The sequence below is a fragment of the Zootoca vivipara genome, chromosome 2 (genome assembly GCF_963506605.1).
Source record: "Zootoca vivipara chromosome 2, rZooViv1.1, whole genome shotgun sequence".
NCBI classification, from domain to species: domain Eukaryota; kingdom Metazoa; phylum Chordata; class Lepidosauria; order Squamata; family Lacertidae; genus Zootoca; species Zootoca vivipara.
In genome coordinates, this window is record NC_083277.1 from 85,777,385 (window position 1) to 85,794,412 (window position 17,028).

At 44.9% G+C, this 17,028-nt stretch overlaps 1 protein-coding gene across 3 annotated transcripts in view; it reads right to left on the reverse strand.

The window, feature by feature from the left end:
• STX8 (syntaxin 8) overlaps positions 1–16,145 on the reverse strand; it is a 97,308-nt gene extending 81,163 nt beyond the window's left edge. For all 3 annotated transcript variants that reach the window (XR_009557177.1, XR_009557176.1, XM_035104692.2), the window contains exons 1-4: positions 15,936–16,145; positions 12,334–12,433; positions 8,652–8,746; positions 7,772–7,882 (exon numbers count right to left, since the gene is read on the reverse strand). Coding sequence is in view for 1 of the 3 variants with exons in the window: in XM_035104692.2 (XP_034960583.1) it covers positions 7,772–7,882; positions 8,652–8,746; positions 12,334–12,433; positions 15,936–15,952 (323 nt within the window). In the remaining 2 variants the exon portion in view is untranslated. The remainder of the gene's footprint in view (positions 1–7,771; positions 7,883–8,651; positions 8,747–12,333; positions 12,434–15,935) is intronic.
• Between the last annotated feature and the right edge of the window lie 883 nt (positions 16,146–17,028).

Consider the following 17,028-nt stretch of genomic DNA (forward strand, 5'->3'; position numbering starts at 1 on the left):
ATTCATAGCATGCATTTCTGATGGGTATAATATGAACTAGCTTTCACTTGCTCGGTTCATTAAATCTTTGTTATAGACCTTATTTGGAAGTTAGCAGCCCAAGAATGCATGAGACTGCACTTGAAAAATAGCTGTATGTATGATTCCAGATGAACTTCAGGATGTAGACAAAAAACCTATGAAGCAATTTCTTACTTCACACTATACCTCCTAGGCTGCTTTAGGGAAGGACTGGTGGGTCACTGGCACATCTGCTTTGCATGGAAAAAATGGCAGGCTCAATACCCAGCACCCAGGGCCGTCTTAAACGCCCCTGCCGCTGTGGTGCGCCGGATATCTCCGGCGCCCTCCCGCCCCGTTTCCCAGCGCGGTGGGCGAGTGGGCGCAGCGGCGGGCGGGCAGGCACAGCGCGATCTCTCTGGCGCCCTCCCGCCCCGTTTCCTAGCGTGGTGGGCAGGTGGGCGCAGCTGCGCGGCGGACCGGCGGATCGGCCGGCCAGCGGGTGGGCGCAGCTCGCGGCGCCTTTCTGGCGGGCCGGCGCCATGGTGCCCTGCGCCACCGGGGGTCTACCTAGAGCCGGGCCTGCCAGCACCTCCTGATAGGGCTGGGAGAGACTGATATCGGCATTGGCCCTCCAAGGTCTACTGAAGTGACAAAACCTGTGGCTCGGCCCAGTCTGTGAAGCTATTTTTAGGAGCCCACATCTCTTTTCCAAAACTGGATGCTTCCAAAACTGCTTGCTGTGCTTTTCTAAGGCCTTCTAACAATGGTGCCACACCAGAGAGAGAAGCAGCACTTTTCCAAAGGTAGTAAGAGGCATCCAAAGTTTGAAGGGCTTTCCTTCCCATCCAAGGAAGAGGAGAGGAACCTCTCTTCTTAGACCAGAGCTGCAGTGTGGAGGGACCACTCTTCCTCTGCTGGTTGTGCATGCCAATGTGTGTTGGCCATATCCACCCCGGCATGTGGCCCTCTGTGGGGTGGTCTACTGCAATGTGGCCCTCAGGCCAAATAAAAACAAGCATTTGCCTACGGCAGGGGTTGCTGAGCTAGATAAACATATGATCTACCCTAGTATAAGGCAGTTTTTCTATGTTCTATAGTCAAACGCTGTCTCACCTGTTCGGTATCCTCCAGACACATCAGTTAGCTAGCAGATAGCTGTATTTTTTTACATTGATCAAATCTGTTGGTATATGAAGAAGTGGACAGGCCCTGCTACTATGAATTGTCAAGGCCTTAAGATGCCACAGCACCTTCTTGGTCTTTTTTTAAGCAAAGAGAACAGTTCTTCATCTACAAATCCAAATGAAATGAAATTTGGGGGACCCAAAGCATTGATCTCTAGCTAATAAACAACCCAAGAAGTAGCTGCATTAAATCTACTATGGTTAAATTGGCCATTGAATTTGTCACCTGTTACAAATGTCAGCCGCACTCAGGACAGAAAGAGCCTAAAGGCCATTTACCTGCTTGTTTTGTCTTTAATTAAAACTATCTTCACTTGCAGTTGAATTAAAACTACTACAGAAGAAGTAGGGCAGGATTCAATTGCACTGCAGGGGGTTGGACTAGATGCTAGATGACTCTTGGTGTCCCTTCCAACTCTGTGATTCTATTATTCTAGTTCCACTAGCAGAAGCCAGTTGATTGGCTCCAGTTAGCGCAACAGAGCATTCCTCAGAGGACACACAGTCCACAAGAAAAAATGGTTCTGGGGGGGTTGGGGGTTGGGAGAAACCCCAGAACAGCACCCAGAGGGAGGCGAGGGGGGGGGTCATTCTAGCTGGGAAGCTGAAGATATTGCACTGGCAAAATGACTGCCAAAGCACTCCCCTAGTCTTCACCAGCCATATTATTACTGTGTTCCTCAAGAGCTCACAGTAACAATAAGCAAACAAGGCAGCCATGTGACATGCAGGAAAAATATATTTATATTTAACAAAAAAAACACCCATTGGCTTCAACAAGAATATTGTGTAATACAGTATAATGGGGACATTTGTGTTTTTTAAAAAGACAACTCCCATAGGGGTCATTTTTACTCCTGTAAGGGGCCCAAGCCCCCATTAAACATTGTCAAAATAAAAAGGTGCAGCTCTCATCAGTATCTTCCCAAGAGAAGGTGGTCTAGCCAAATCCTCTGCACCAAAATTCACAGCTGTGGCTCCACTAGCTCAAATGAGAAAACCTTTTTGCCATTTGAAAAATGTCAATGAGAGAGAGAGGAGAAAGAGGGGGTGTCGTGTAGTGGCACAGTTTTACCCCCAACCATAGTTTCTAGTTTTGGTTGCAGTAAGTGACCCGCTAGCATTTAAAAAATAATCTTTCTGACATGTTTGGTAGCTCTCTTCCCACCCAGGGCAGCCCAACTTCCTCTTTCTTCTGATCTTCTTCTGTTTCATTTTGGCAGTGTGAAGATTAAAGTTTATCCAATTAGCCACCCACTGCTTTTGCCAAGTTAATCACTTAAATCTTTGAAATTGTCACAGCACAGTGGAGTGTGCAGATAGCTTTTGATTATAGGAGCAGATTTAACTAATTAAAAGGCTTAGCAATGTGCCCAAATATAAAGGAAGCTGGAGGGTTATAATCAAGGGTTGTGCCTCTACTTAACAAACAGCAGCTTATCTTCGCAACTGCATTGTTTCACTGGTTAATTCTTACAAAATTTCCCAAGAAACACAAATTAGTCAAACAGACCTTTCCCTAGACCACGGCCACACATGAAGGCTTTCAAGCATTAGAACAATCAACGTGAGTGATTTTAAAACAAAAACCCAGGTCATGTGACATTGGTCTATGTGATTAATCACATTTCCCCTTGTGAATATGGCAGTACAGTAATAATATTTGAAGTGTTTTGAGTACTTCAATTTGGATTCACAAATTGCTGCAAAATGTGATTTGGGGTTTCCAAAAAGCATTGGGTAGTACGAGGCCCTTAGAACAGCCTGCATGGCAATATAGTGAATTTCCCCATTTTTTAAAGTACTGGGTGCTGCTGCTTCCATTTTATTTGCTGTATTGGTGCAACAGGTGGCATTAAGAGGATATAGAACTGGAAGGGATGCTGGAGGCCATGTAGTCCAACCCTTGGGCTCAATGCAGGATCTGCCATGCAGGATTTAACTACAGCATCCCTAACAGAGGGCCACCCAGCTTTGGCTTAAATATCAGCAGCAAAAGACAGCCCACCTCCTCCTGAGACCATCTGTTCCACTGTTGAGCAACATGTACCGTTATGAAGCTATTTCTAACAGCCAAAATCTGTTTCCCTGCTATTTCCACCCGCTGCTTCTAGTCCTGCTCTCTGGAGCAAAAGAGAACAAGTCTGCTCCATCTTCTGCAAGAGAGCCCTTCAGTTATTTGAAGACTGCAACCATGCCTCCCCCTTTTACTCTCCAGGCTAAATGTAGCCTGATCTTCTTATAGGACATGTTTCCAGACACATCACTATCAGAGTCATCCTCCTCTGGACATGCTTAAAATGTGGCACCCAGAACTGGACGTGGTACTCCAGATGTGGCCTGACCAGCACAGGACAGAGTGGCATTATTACTTTTCTTCATCTGGACAGCATCCTTCCATGAGCGCAACTCGTAATTGCATTTGCCTCTTTAGTGGCTGCATTGCCCTGTTGGCGCTCTCAGCTTACAATGCACACAGAGACACTCAGAATCTTTCCACATGTCTTGCTGCCAAGCCAGATCTCTGCCATCCTGTAACTAGCGTATTCGATTTTTACTTGTATTTTAAAACCCAAAGGCAGGACTGTACATTTATCTCTCTTGTCAGTTTTGTTCATGCTCCAGCCTGTCAAGATAATATTGAATGTAGATTTTGCAGTCTATGGCCTTAGCAATCAGATTGCTGAGAACTGTTAATTGCTTACATCTCATAGGCTTGGGATAAGGGCTCTCCAACATTTAGTATATATACAAGCATGAACACAAAAGGTAATTCAAAAGACATGATACAAATATTAAGCACTCTACCTGTAGCCAATCAAAAGCCAGCTACAAGGAAGCCTTTTCAGCACTCCTGAAAGACGCTCAGCTTGGGGCCTGACAAGGGTCCAAGGGTGAAAGAGACTTCTACAGTTCTAAGCTAGCTGTGTAAGAAGGAGGGGGCTCCCAGGCAGATGGTTTTGATCATGACTGTGGCTAGCATTAGTTAGGGTTTTCAGTTTAGGAAGGTGCTAGCTTCCTACAGTGGGTGGCGCTGTGGTTTAAACCACTGAGCCTCTTGGGCTTGCTGATCAGAAGGTTGGCAGTTCGAATCCCCGTGATGGGGTGAGCTCCTGTTGCTCGGTCCCAGCTCCTGCCAACCTAGCAATTTGAAAGCACGTCAGAGTGCAAGTAGATAAATAGGTACCGCTCTGGCGGGAAGGTAAACAGCATTTCCGTGCGCTGCTCTGGTTCGCCAGAAGCGGCTTAGTCATGCTGGCCACATGACCCGGAAGCTGTATGCTGGCTTCCTTGGCCAATAAAGCGGGATGAGCGCTGCAACCCCAGAGTCGTCCACGACTGGACCTAATGGTCAGGGGTCCCTTTACCTTTACTAGCTTCCTACAGGTGACATGCATCATTTCATCACCCTCTTCATTTTATTTCCTGCTTTCACCAAGGTAGCAATACACTCTCCATACTTCCAGTGACACTTCCCACAACTGCAGCTACTGAAAGCTAGAGATGGGGACTTTTCTCAAACTGCATTATAAATGCCCTGCCATACAGGTTCACTCTCGGCATTGGCAAAAGCTGCATTATTAGTTTCGCAGGAAGTGGGTGGGTTTGCTCTTTTTGCCTTCTACTCTGTTACAGGATATCAATCTCCATTTCATTACAACTTCATCCATTTAATAGATTCTCTGATTAGGAGTCCAGCAAAGGTATCACGGTCTCCTTGGACGCAAGGAAAATATTAAGATTAATATCTCACCATTTCCTGGACCTCAGCTTTGCCCCAATGAAATCTCTAGGATGGTTCATGCAATTGGCATTCTAAGTGTAAGATACACAAGTCTCCTTCACAGAGGCGAACAGAAAACATTCGGATATTGCTTGGTTAATTTAAAGGCAAACTGAATAAAATTGTTTGGGTCGGGAGAAATAACCGCATTGAAGCAGCTATGCAAATGGCACAACCCTTTCGGATACTGAGAGCTGTGTCCTAATTAAGTCTGACAATTCCGGAAGGTAAGCTACTTGGGTGCCTCATAAAGCAATGCCTTGATCTGTATCGTGGCCCAGGTTGTCACTTAAAATAAGAATTAGAAGTACTAAGGCCACTGTACCACACCAAGAGCACTCGCATTAAAGCAGATTTCAAAGGATGTAAACTCACTGAATGGTGACCAAACGTAAACGGAGATTAATTTTGAGAATGCTTTCACAATTGCACACCATGAGGACAATAAGGCATGTGATCACTGATGCAAGAAGGTTAATGAAGGGGGTGATTACGGGATAGGAAGGAGGTGGGGTGGAGGGAGAAGTGCGAAAAAGGCTCCTGAAAATATGGGGTGTACTTTAAGGATGGATCAGATAAAAGAAAGGTGATGCTTGCCTATAGGAACAGGAAGAGAGATAGAGAATGCCAACTCACAGTCCCCTATGACCCCACAATATCCAACCACACACACACGCCACACAACTTTTAAATTCTGAAAATATGAAAATAGAAATATGCATGGGCATGAAGAAATAGAATTTGGCTTGTAATATATAATGGTTGGGCTTTTTAAAGGAAAAAAATAGCAATACTGTATTTATAGACCCCTAAGGGAGGAACCATAGCTCAACAGCAACTACAGCCAGATTAGAAAGATCTAACTATCAGGTACATTTTTAAAAATGTGTATTTTTAAAATACACATGCAAAGCCAAGAGTTACAGCTTTGAAGATTCTTAACTGGCCAAGAGAAAGCCACAGAAATTTCCATAGCCAACAATAATTCTAGCACTAGCAGTCTCTAACTGCCATCCATTTTTTTTGGCATACTAGCGTCCCCAATATTTCATTTATTTTTGTTTCAGAAAGGTGAGTATAGGAAAGGAAATTTTAAAAAACTTGAAATATAAGAGGAATCTTGTTTAAGGTACAATTTGTATTTGTGGGTTCAAGGACAGAGGAAGCAACAGTTGCATGCTCCTCCTGGTGGCAAATCAGTAGTATGTTGCATAGGCTCACTTTATGCTGTTGCTGGAGCATGAAATAAACAGCAACTCAACTCAGATAATCCATCAACATGGAAAGCACTGCCCGACTGATTTCTCATGCTGAGTTAAACTAGCTAAATACAAAATCCAGTACACAGGAGAGCTGGAAAGATTTGCACTGCTTGCCAAGGGATTACAAGGCCAGAAAAACAATTAATCGATTAGACATTCTTCCAAGTTTCCTCTTTCAACAACACAGGCAATCCAAAACACATTTTCTCCAACTGAAATGCCTTGGGTGATACATATATGCTTTAACTATCTCAAGCTTCTGTGTAGAATAGGTAAAAAGAGAATGGGATAGATAGATCATCAAAACCCAACCAGCAGCTGGAATAGTTTTCAAAATTTATGTTGCTTCTTTTTCCTTTAGCTTAGGACAAATGGGAAATTAATCAGAATATCATCATTAATGTTAGCATATAATCATTGAATATTACCAAAAGATGCATCAATGTAATGTAAAAAGTACATCTTGAACCAATTTGCAAGACCAATACTATGTACCACCACCCTTCTCCTTCCAAATTTCTAGTGTGACTGGTTTTCTTAAGGCATAGATGTCTACAGTCCCCTTATTCAGACAGTCCAGAGCAACACTGCAAGGACAAGGTATGCACTGCTGGGAAATTCCATGCCATAGATCCCCCTGTAGCTCTGGACCACGTAGCTGCCTTTCTTTTGATTGGCCAGTTTTCCTGGCCTGTGCCCTAAGAACACAAAACCGCCCTGCCTAGACAAACTATCTGCAACTGTCTCTTTATTTCTCATCTATCTCCCTCATCCATCCCTGACACCATATGACTCTTAAATTCCAATACAGTGGTCCCTCGACTTACGAACTTAATCCGTTCCGAATGCACATTTGTAGGTCGATAAGTTCGGAAGTCGAAAGCGGTTTCCCATAGGAAAAAACATATTCGGAAAAATTCGTAAGTCGAGGAAACCGCATTTAAAACCGCCAATGGTTTCCATTCGGATGTAGAAAAATTCGTAAGCGTGCGGCCATTTGTCCCGTTCATAAGTCGAAACCTACGGATGTCGAGTAATTCGTAAGTCAAGGGACTACTGTACACGGCTTGCTTTCTGTGGCCATTGCGATGTGAAGTTTTGCCTTGCACGGCTTCTGAGCCCATCTCTGTTAAAAGTCTGCTTTGGCTTGCCCTTGGCTCTGAACCACTTAAGACACTCAACCTTTTAGCATGACTGCCTTTGATGCAACCTTCAGTTCCAATTTTTTTATTTGATTCTGAGTGCAGATGCTCCATCAAGCCTGAGTATCTGGTCAAGGTACTCAAGAGAACACATGAAAAACAATATTCTGAAGGGGAGCATAACTGATCACACACAAAACAGGAGGGGTCTGTGTGAAAATAAGGTACAGCAGAGGCAGGGACCCTGTGGCCCTCCAGATGTTGTTGGACTCCCAACAGCCCCAGCCAATATGACCAGTCATCAGGATGATTCTGGGGTACAGGCACACTGGTGCTTCAGAGCTCAAGACACAGCTACTCTCATGCGTTTCTCATTTAGAAGTGGCAGAACTGTACCTTATCACATCCGGTTCTGTCCCCTCATTTTTGAAAGATGCCTGAAGATGACGATGTCGCGTGAGGAGGTCATCCACTAAGTTCTGCCGCCTGTCCCCTTCCAGTTGTGTTCTGCAGGAACTGGGTTAAGGTTGATTGCCAGAAACGAATGACTGAACATCTAGACCTCATACTTTTGGTATTAAATCACAAATCAAGTCAGTTACGACTGCTTTATTTATCCAGTCAGGAAGAACCACATGCGTACCTATCAGTACAGGAAATACCATACTAGATCTATACCGGAGAGGCTAGAGTTAAAAAATATCTAAGTTCTGTTATGAATAAATAAGGATATGAGGTTATCTTGTCCTAGGCAGAGAACTGAGGACAGACTACTATCATTTTTATAACACTTTTCCATGTGTAAAATGTATTTTACAACATTTACTTCATTTTATAAGTCTATAATGTGGAATGTTTTAAAAACAAACAGTAAGGTGGCAGAAGCCATAACTGCACAACTACTTATAGCAGAATTCAGACTCACACATGCAACTACCTAAGGGAGCATCAACTTGTAATACAACCAGATGGGCACAGCTTTACAATGCCTATTCAGTTGTGTGTGTAAAGTAGGCCCCAGTTGGATCTGACACAACATTTGCTGCAGCCCATTTAGTTAGGAGTGCCCGGAAGAAGTGCTTGCACATACAGAACAAACCCTGGAAATAAAATGAAGACTGCAAACATTTCTTTTGTACTTGGGTTTTTCCCAAGTTGTTGGGGATTTTCTAAACACACACATATAATTTAATGGTCTCGTTCCTTTTCCAAAGCAGAATGCTGACCCACTCTTGTCTCACTGGCCTTCCTGGTATACAACTGTTTACATGGATACATCTGACGGGTTGATACAGAGTGAAGCAAGAGGTCCTTCAGACGCTCAGTCTTTTCTTTGAGGTTTTGCAACAGTGACCTGATGGAAACATTGAGCTGAAAGGAGACAGAGCAAAAGGGAAATAAGTGAGATCAGCTCATCAGTGCTGAGACCATCCAGATGAGACCATCCAGAAACACATAGAAATAAGCAAATAAAAACAGAACATAGCTCATTATTACCCCATCAAAGTAGAGAAGAGTTGCCTATGTAGGATAGTTTTTAAAAATCCTATTACAACTCCAGACAGTTAACCGGAAGGTGCACTTACAAACTTACTCATATATCTGAGTTGTTTTTGGCCCACTGAGTTCCAGTTAAACTACAGTGGTGCCTCGCTTAACGAATGCCCTGCTTAACGAAATTTCCGCTTAACGAAAGGATTTTTCAAGCAGAGGTTACCTTGCTAGACGAATGCGTTTTACGAAAAATTCGTCTGGCGAATCGCGGTTTCCCATAGGAATGCATTGAAATTCAATTAATGCCTTCCTATGGGCAAAAAAAAATTCAAAAAAATTCAATGCATTCCTATGGGATTCGCTAGACGAATTTTTCGCTATAAGAATATTCTTAGGAATATAGACTTGCTACATCAGGGCAAGGTGGTTGGAAGAGGTTAAGAAAACAAACAATTTTCAGTTTGAAGTCACAATCCACTAGCTCATTTCTGCAAAACAAGACCAGTTTTAACTACAGGACTTGTGCAAACACCTAACTGTGCTCTTAAAGGTAAAGATACCCCTGACCATTAGGTCCAGTCGTGGACAACTCTGGGGTTGCGCGCTCATCTCGCTCTATAGGCCGAGGGAGCCGGCGTTTGTCCGCAAACAGCTTCCGGGTCATGTGGCCTGCATGACTAAGCCGCTTCTGGCAAACCAGAGCAGCGCACGGAAACACTGTTTACCTTCCCGCCAGTTTACCTTACCTACCCTACTTGCACTTTGACATGCTTTCAAACTGCTACGTGGGCAGGAGCAGCGACTGAGCAACAGAAGCTCACCCCGTCGCGGGGATTCGAACCACCAACCTTCCGACTGGCAAGCCCTATGCTCAGTGGTTTAGACCACAGCGCCACCCGCGTTACTGTAATTCATAAGGGAAACATTCTTGAGAGATTTGCATCCAGTGTGGACTTACCGTGTTTCTCATATTTTAAGTCATCCCTACAAAATAAGCCATGGCAGGATTTTCCTGAGTTGAAGAAATATAAGACATACCCCCAAAATAAGCCGTAGTGGTGGGAGCAGGTCTGGATGGCGCCATGGAAGAGGAAGATGCCTGTAAGCGCCCGGAATCGGCTGCTGCTGCCCCTCCAAAATGTCCAGCAGCATGCACCGCGCCAAGCGCTGACCCGGCGGCGGGACGCAGCAAGAGCCGCAGCGCGCGCTGCTCCGAGCCCCGACCCGGCGGCGAGACCCGGCAAGAGCCTCAGCGCGCACCGCGTGGAGCCCCGACCCGGCGGGACCCAGCAGCGTGCCCTGCTGAAGCGCCGACAACGCGCGCAGCAGCCGCCAGTTCCGGGCGCCGAGCCGCGACAGGAAGAGGAGGGACGCAGCGGGACGCAGCTACAACGACAAAAAACACCCGGCCGAGCCTTCATTGGCCGCCGCGGCTGCCACTCGCTGGTCCCTCCTCTTCCTGTCGCGCGCGCTGCAGGTCCCGCCGGTCCCGCTGCTGGGTTGGCGCTTGGCGCTGGGGGACGCAGCAAGAGCCGCAGCGCGCGCTGCTCCGAGCCGGGATCCGGCAAGAGCCTCAGCGCGCGCCGCGTGAAGCCCCGACCCGGCGGGACCCAGCAGCGTGCCCTGCTGAAGCGCCGACAACGCGCCCAGCAGCGCAGCAGCAGCCAGTTCCGGGCGCCGGACAGGGGAGGTACCATACTGTAATTTTTTAAAAAAATAATAAGACACCCCCCGAAAATAAGCCATAGGCTTATTTTCTTGAGAAAAAAAGATTATAAGACATGACTTATAATATGAGAAACACGGTACATTTGCTTTCCACATTTTTTTAAAAAAATGTATACATTTTACTGAGGAATGTTTCCAATCACGCTAAACGTTATCTACCAACAAAGCGAAGAGACGAGGAGGGGAAGGACTAGGAATAAGAATAAGTTTTCTTTTGTTTTTCATTCAGAATGGCAATAGAAATGCTTGATTTTCTGACTACATTTTTTTTAAAAAAACGTCTAAGCGCATGAAAGCGCCAAAATTCCAAAAAAACAAGACACTGATGACATTTCCCCTACTTGGCAAACATGGGAAAAGAACATTTTTCTTCATTAAAACATTCCCTGGCCACAGACAACATGACTGAGCTGCTTAATGTTTTTCAACATCAGCCCATAACATCAGTTGTTATGGCAATAAATATTGCAATTGTTGGAAGCCTGTTTACACTGGACTCAAATGCTGGCTTCCTACCTGCTCACCGAGCAAGTGCCTCCAATTCTACTCACGTACAGACATGGAAAGTTTTCTTCAGGGAACCATTCGTCTACTGAGCAGTGTGTATTGTAACATGAACCGCTGTTCCTACAGTATGAGGAGAGTGCAAAGGAACAATAGGTGGCCCTGACACATCTGCACTTGGCCACTGCTCTAGTCACAGACACACATTTCAAGATGTGCATCTTTCTTTCATACTTTAGGTATCTACTATGTGAAACACAGCTGTGAAACAAATGCTGCATGTGAAGTAGCCCTAAATTATTAGGGCTCACCATACCGTCTGGATTCTCCTATCATCTGAAAGTGTAAAGGATTTTGCAATCTTACATGAAGCAAGTCATTTCAGTCCAGTTTATTGAAGATTTTCTAACCTGAGCTGGGCCTTTACCTGACAGCTAGGGCTTAGCTTCCCTCTTTCAGGATTAATACCATGGAAATGAGAACCTCTGCTTTGTCCCAACACTGGGTTTGTTCTGGTGCTGTTGCCTCCTCTCAGGGGACAGCCAAAAACAATGACTTGACTAAGAGGTAAAAGAACTGCAGCAAATGTCCAGTTCACTCATTTTACCTGACAACAATATGGTTTCAAAGTGCCATGTCCATTTTCTGAAACAGAGGTGGTTATCTTGCATCAAGAGCCTCCTCTTTCCAACTGAGATCATAGTCTGTATCCTACCCTTACAAAACCAAAGAAAATACTATTGTTTCAAAAATATTTATTCCAACTTTTATCTCACTCTGTCACTAGGACTTAAAATAGGTAGCTATAATTTACAAATCCAGGCCAATGCAGAGGAGTGGGGACAGAATAAAATAGCTAGTTATTAATCTCTACAAGCTTGGTCTGTTAGAGCGCTCAGCCTCAAAGAATCTGATGAGCCTTTTAAGGATAGGAGCTCCAGTGTTATAAGGCAGCTACCAAGATTACCTTTCAATAGATTTCAGGTGCACACACCTTGCTCAGTCAAGAGGACACTTGCTGCTGATCTTAAAAGATGTAAGACAGGCATCCCCAAACTTCGGCCCTCCAGATGTTTTGGACTACAATTCCCATCATCCCCCAACCACTGGTCTTGTTAGCTAGGGATCATGGGAGTTGTAGGCCAAAACATCTGGAGGGCCGCAGTTTGGGGGTGCCTGATGTAAGAGAAGGTAAAGCAAAGGTGGAAGGTGGTCCATGAATTATGCAGTACCTTAGTTGTACTTTCACCATTCCTCTGACATCGGTTGCGTTCTTGAATTTTTTCAGCAACCTCTTGGGCAGTATGGCATGTGGATTCATACATCGACAACCTAAAACAAGTTAATATATTTTAACTAATATACATACGTACATTTCTCACTCACATTTCTGTCTTTATTGTTCATCAAAATATTCAATCTTTCACCACTGCCCCTCAACCCGTAAAGATGCCTATTTCAAGTCAAGCTGATTGTTTCTGTACAGGTATCAGGCTTTGAGGTTATGCAGTACCATGCATGTTATGATTCCACACCTGGCAGTGCATGGATGGAAATAGTTCTACTGTATACCCTTCCAGGGTGAGAGCCTGGGCTCACTCCACGGAGATGTGGGAGATGAGTATTAGATCGTTCAGTGAGAGTGGGACACAAGTCCAATACTGCTTCATGTATTAGAAGTGTATCTTATTGTGTATGCTTGGCAATGACCTTTTTTGTGTGGGTTGAAAGTATGAGTAATTGATAGAGGTAATGTTTGGTGTAGCAAATGGTTGTAGTGGTTGTGTGAAATGGATGGTGAGATTGAATGAATAGTTGCATATGCTGCGCTGCTTGAAATTTTATATTATACTGCCTAGTAGTTCACTCTGATTTTATATTATGTTTATGGATATTTTAAATGTATTTTGTGGTGCAAATCATTTGATGTGGTTTGTGGAACATACTGTATATATATAGACTGCTTTCAGGTATTTTAGGTAGTAAAGCAGTCTATAGATGGAAACAAGAAATAAAACAAATATGGACAGCTTATACATAAAAACATTCCTCCAAATTTAGAGCATAGCTAAAGAAGCTATCCCAACAAACATCCTATAGAGAAGTCTATATATTAATGGCCACCAAGTTTTAGCAAGTAACAAAACAAAGGATGCTGAAACACCACTGAGGATTTTTAGCACATGGTCACAATTCAAAAACAGCACCAAGGTAAGAAATTTTATTTTATTTCTATCCCACCCTTCTTCCAAATGAGCCCAGAGGGCAACAAGGCCCCACCTCTCAAATCTGCTCAGGGGTCAAGAGAATCCCTGGAACAACATACAATCAGTGTTTGAAACAGATATGAAAGCTAAGAGCTAAATGGCACCTTAAACCTAGATTAAGGGCACAACTATGTAATGTCTAGGCACACTTTTTATAAGAATACACACAAAGCTGAAAATGAATGAACTGCAGCTAAAATATTAGTGTCATACCTCACGTTACGGACGCGTCAGGTTATGTGTTTTCGGTTTGTGGACCGCAGGAAACCCGGAAATACCAGAACGGGTTACTTCCGGGTTTCACTGCTTGTGCATGCGCAGAAGCACTAAATCGCACCGACGCAGACGCAGCGCTTCAGGATGCAAACGCTGCGGGTTGCGGACGTGCCTCAGTCACTGATTACGTCCGCAACCTGAGGTTCCACTGTATGTTCATTTTTCACATGGTCTAGTCCTTCCCCTGCCCACCCCCCTAATCTTCTTAAGAGGGTCTCTTCTCCAGTCTTCGGAGAGTAGCTGGAAGTGGGGAGGCCAAAAAAGGTGCTTTCCTTCAACTCTGCAGTTTTAATCTGAAATCTTGGGCACAGTACTGCACCAGAACTCAGAAACAGCTCGTGCTAATGAAATTCCCTGTCGCAAAATGCACCTATAACAATGGGAGTTTTGAACACTATGTACAACATACGGGGGAAGAAGATTGTTCCATTAGGCAAGCAGAGAGGCTTGTGCTGACTGAGCAATCTCCTTAGTGCTACACTGAATTCACATACAAACACTGTGGACAACTTCCCCCTCTCATGGTAATTATATGTGGCTGAAGCAAACATACACTCTGTCAACCTAAAGAAAAAATAAAGCATCTCACTTGCGGTATTTATTGCTATTGTTATTGCCCTGGCAATAATCCATGTTCAAGTAAAGCAAGCTATCTTGAATAGAATTCCAATCCCTTGTCAAACTTGGAGAGCATTGCCTTGTATCCCAAGCACAATGCAAAAGGCTTAACCAGAAGTGTTTTATCCAGCACAAGAAACATATAATTTATTTAGTTTTTTAAATTCATTCTATCCAAATATCTCATAATTGGCAAATAGGCTAGGGAATCTCTGTCCCCAAAACAGATTGAGTCTACTACAAAGAAGTGTGAGTGCTTAATGGAGGAGAAACATGTCTCCCTCTGTTGCAAAGTAGTACAACTATATTACACCAGGCAGGTAGATCTACCTGCACATCACTGGACGTCTGTGTGGCTCCCCCCAAAGAAGCTCAACAAGTTTGGCTGCCCTAAAAAAAGCTCAACATATACGTCTGCACCCCAGAAAAACAGGTCTTTCCTACTGCCTAAAAAAAAAAAAGCTCAACAACTTTGACGTGAACCCCCCAAAAGGAGGTAGATCACCATAAGTCTTTAACGCTGTGAGTAGATCAGAGACTCTTGGGAGCTGGCCACCCCTGTATTACACCTAAGCACTTGCCGTATCAAAGGAGGACAAAGGAGGAATCAAACAAGGAAAAGCTAGGGGGGAAATAGAAAGAAGTCGTCCCAGCAAAAGAATAATGGATACAAAAACTTACAGAATATGCCTAAATGGTGAAATTTACCGAAAAAATAAGAAATCAAGATAACAAACTTTTTATAAAAGAATGAAAATGGTTTATGAATATTTACAAATAAACTGTAAACAGATACGAACTGTGGCAGGATTATTGTAATAACCTGCAGTTTTATAAGAGTATATATTTAAAGTAGATGAATAAATTAGTAAATTAGTTAATTTGGATATGCAGAAAATATTTTTTAAAAAATTAAGGAAGCGCAGAAAGACGGGGAAGCAAGTCAAGTTTTGAAATGTTAAAATGATTGTAAAATTACTGAAATGAATAAAACAGAAAATCACACATGTGAAAATTCTCTCTGCTATGCCACTATCCAAGTACAAGCCTTCCTTTGTATCAGACCACGCTAGGTGCAGGCTTTTTTTGTTTTCTATCGCTAGGGCACCAAAGGCAGAAGAAGCGGCACCTGTGAAAATTCTCCCATCTCTACAGCAGTAGCCCCACAACTGATTCCAGAAGAAGGAGATGGGAGGGAGGAATGTTGAGGACAGAGGAGAAATCTCATACTGTATTGCAGGGGGGAAGGGGTGCTGCGTTTCTGGGCTGCCACTCCCACTGTCCCTAACCATTGGTCATGCTGGCTGAGATGACAGGAATTGTGTGCGGGGGCGGGGGGGGGAGAGAGGCTACCACAAGCACCAGGAGGGTCAAACTCTCCCCATTCCTGCCTTAACAAGGCGGAAGGTGAGAGGCGGTATGCAGCACTGCGCCTTCAGGCTGCCCACGCCCGGTTAGCATTAAGTGGGAGGGGCAGGACGCGCCTGCCCTTCTTTGGCCGGTATCAGGCCCCGAGTGAAGCGCCCCCCAGCCCCCACTCCACTCCCACCCCTCCGGTCAAAGGCAGCAACCCCGAAGGGAAACGCTCCACGGCTTCAACCAAGCGGCCTGCCCATCTCTCCCTCTCTCTCTCTCTCTCTCTCTCTCTCTCACACACACACACACACATTTACCAGGGGTCCGGAGCCATGGCGGCGCCCGGCCACCCCAAACGCCTGTATTCCGAGTTCCGTGCCTGCAGCGGTTCCTAGTCAGGTCAGCTGACTACGGCGTCCGCAAAGGCTCAGGCGACCAACGAGACGGAGGAAAGCGCGACCCTCGGGCGCATTCGTTGGAGGGATCGAGGGGCGGGGCGTCGCTGAAAGCGAAAGAGAAAGGGGCGCCTGGTCCAGAGAAAGAGGGAGAGGGCGGGAGGGGCAGGGCAAACGGAAACCGCGCGTGCGCGAACCTGCCCACCAACTTGCGCTCACCTTAAGGGGACCACGCTGCCGCTTCTGGGATGCAGCAGGGCTTCTCCCCCTTTCTGCGGCGCAGAGACGTGAAGTTGCTCCTAGACATATAGGGCTTGAATGCCTACATGCGACTTGTCCGTGGGCATTGCCTGGTGGGGAATTCTGTGCAACGCGGGAAATTTACACAGTGGTTGCAATGGTGACAATTAACGGCGCAAAATTCACCGTACCTGTTTTGTGTCCCCGAGCAGTCTGGCGCCACCGGGTTAGGCTCTCGCGGCACTGACCGAAATCACTAAGGGCTTATCCAAAGTTATTTGGCCTGCTCTTTCCAGGCACGGGTATGAGCCATAAAGCTCAGTGTCCTTAAGTGTGTGGTTAGGTGGTTGTGGTGTTTCTGTTTTTTGTTGTTGCCCTGGAGCTTTCCCCACTAAAACCTGTTGTTTAGCGCTCAAACGGCTCAAACACAGATGCGGGTTTTCTATGGATTGCTGTTTGCGCCGATTGAGTGCTAAATAGTGGGTTTTCACGGAGTAAGGTCCAAAGCAAAAAAGAAAAAGAAAATAAAGGTGCTCAGAGACGGAGCTTTAAAGCGAGGACCATGCCTGGAAAGATCGGAGGAAAGGTAAATGTGGATATGCCCTAAGTTTTACTGTTATTTATATTAATCTTGCTGGCTCATTTGGGATAGCAGCACTGACTATGCAAGAGTGATCACTGCAACTAAATCTTGCAGGAACGTGGCTCATCTTGCTATTATATGACATCCCTTTAGTTATACTATAAAGGGTCGTTCCTTTTTATGTTATCACAG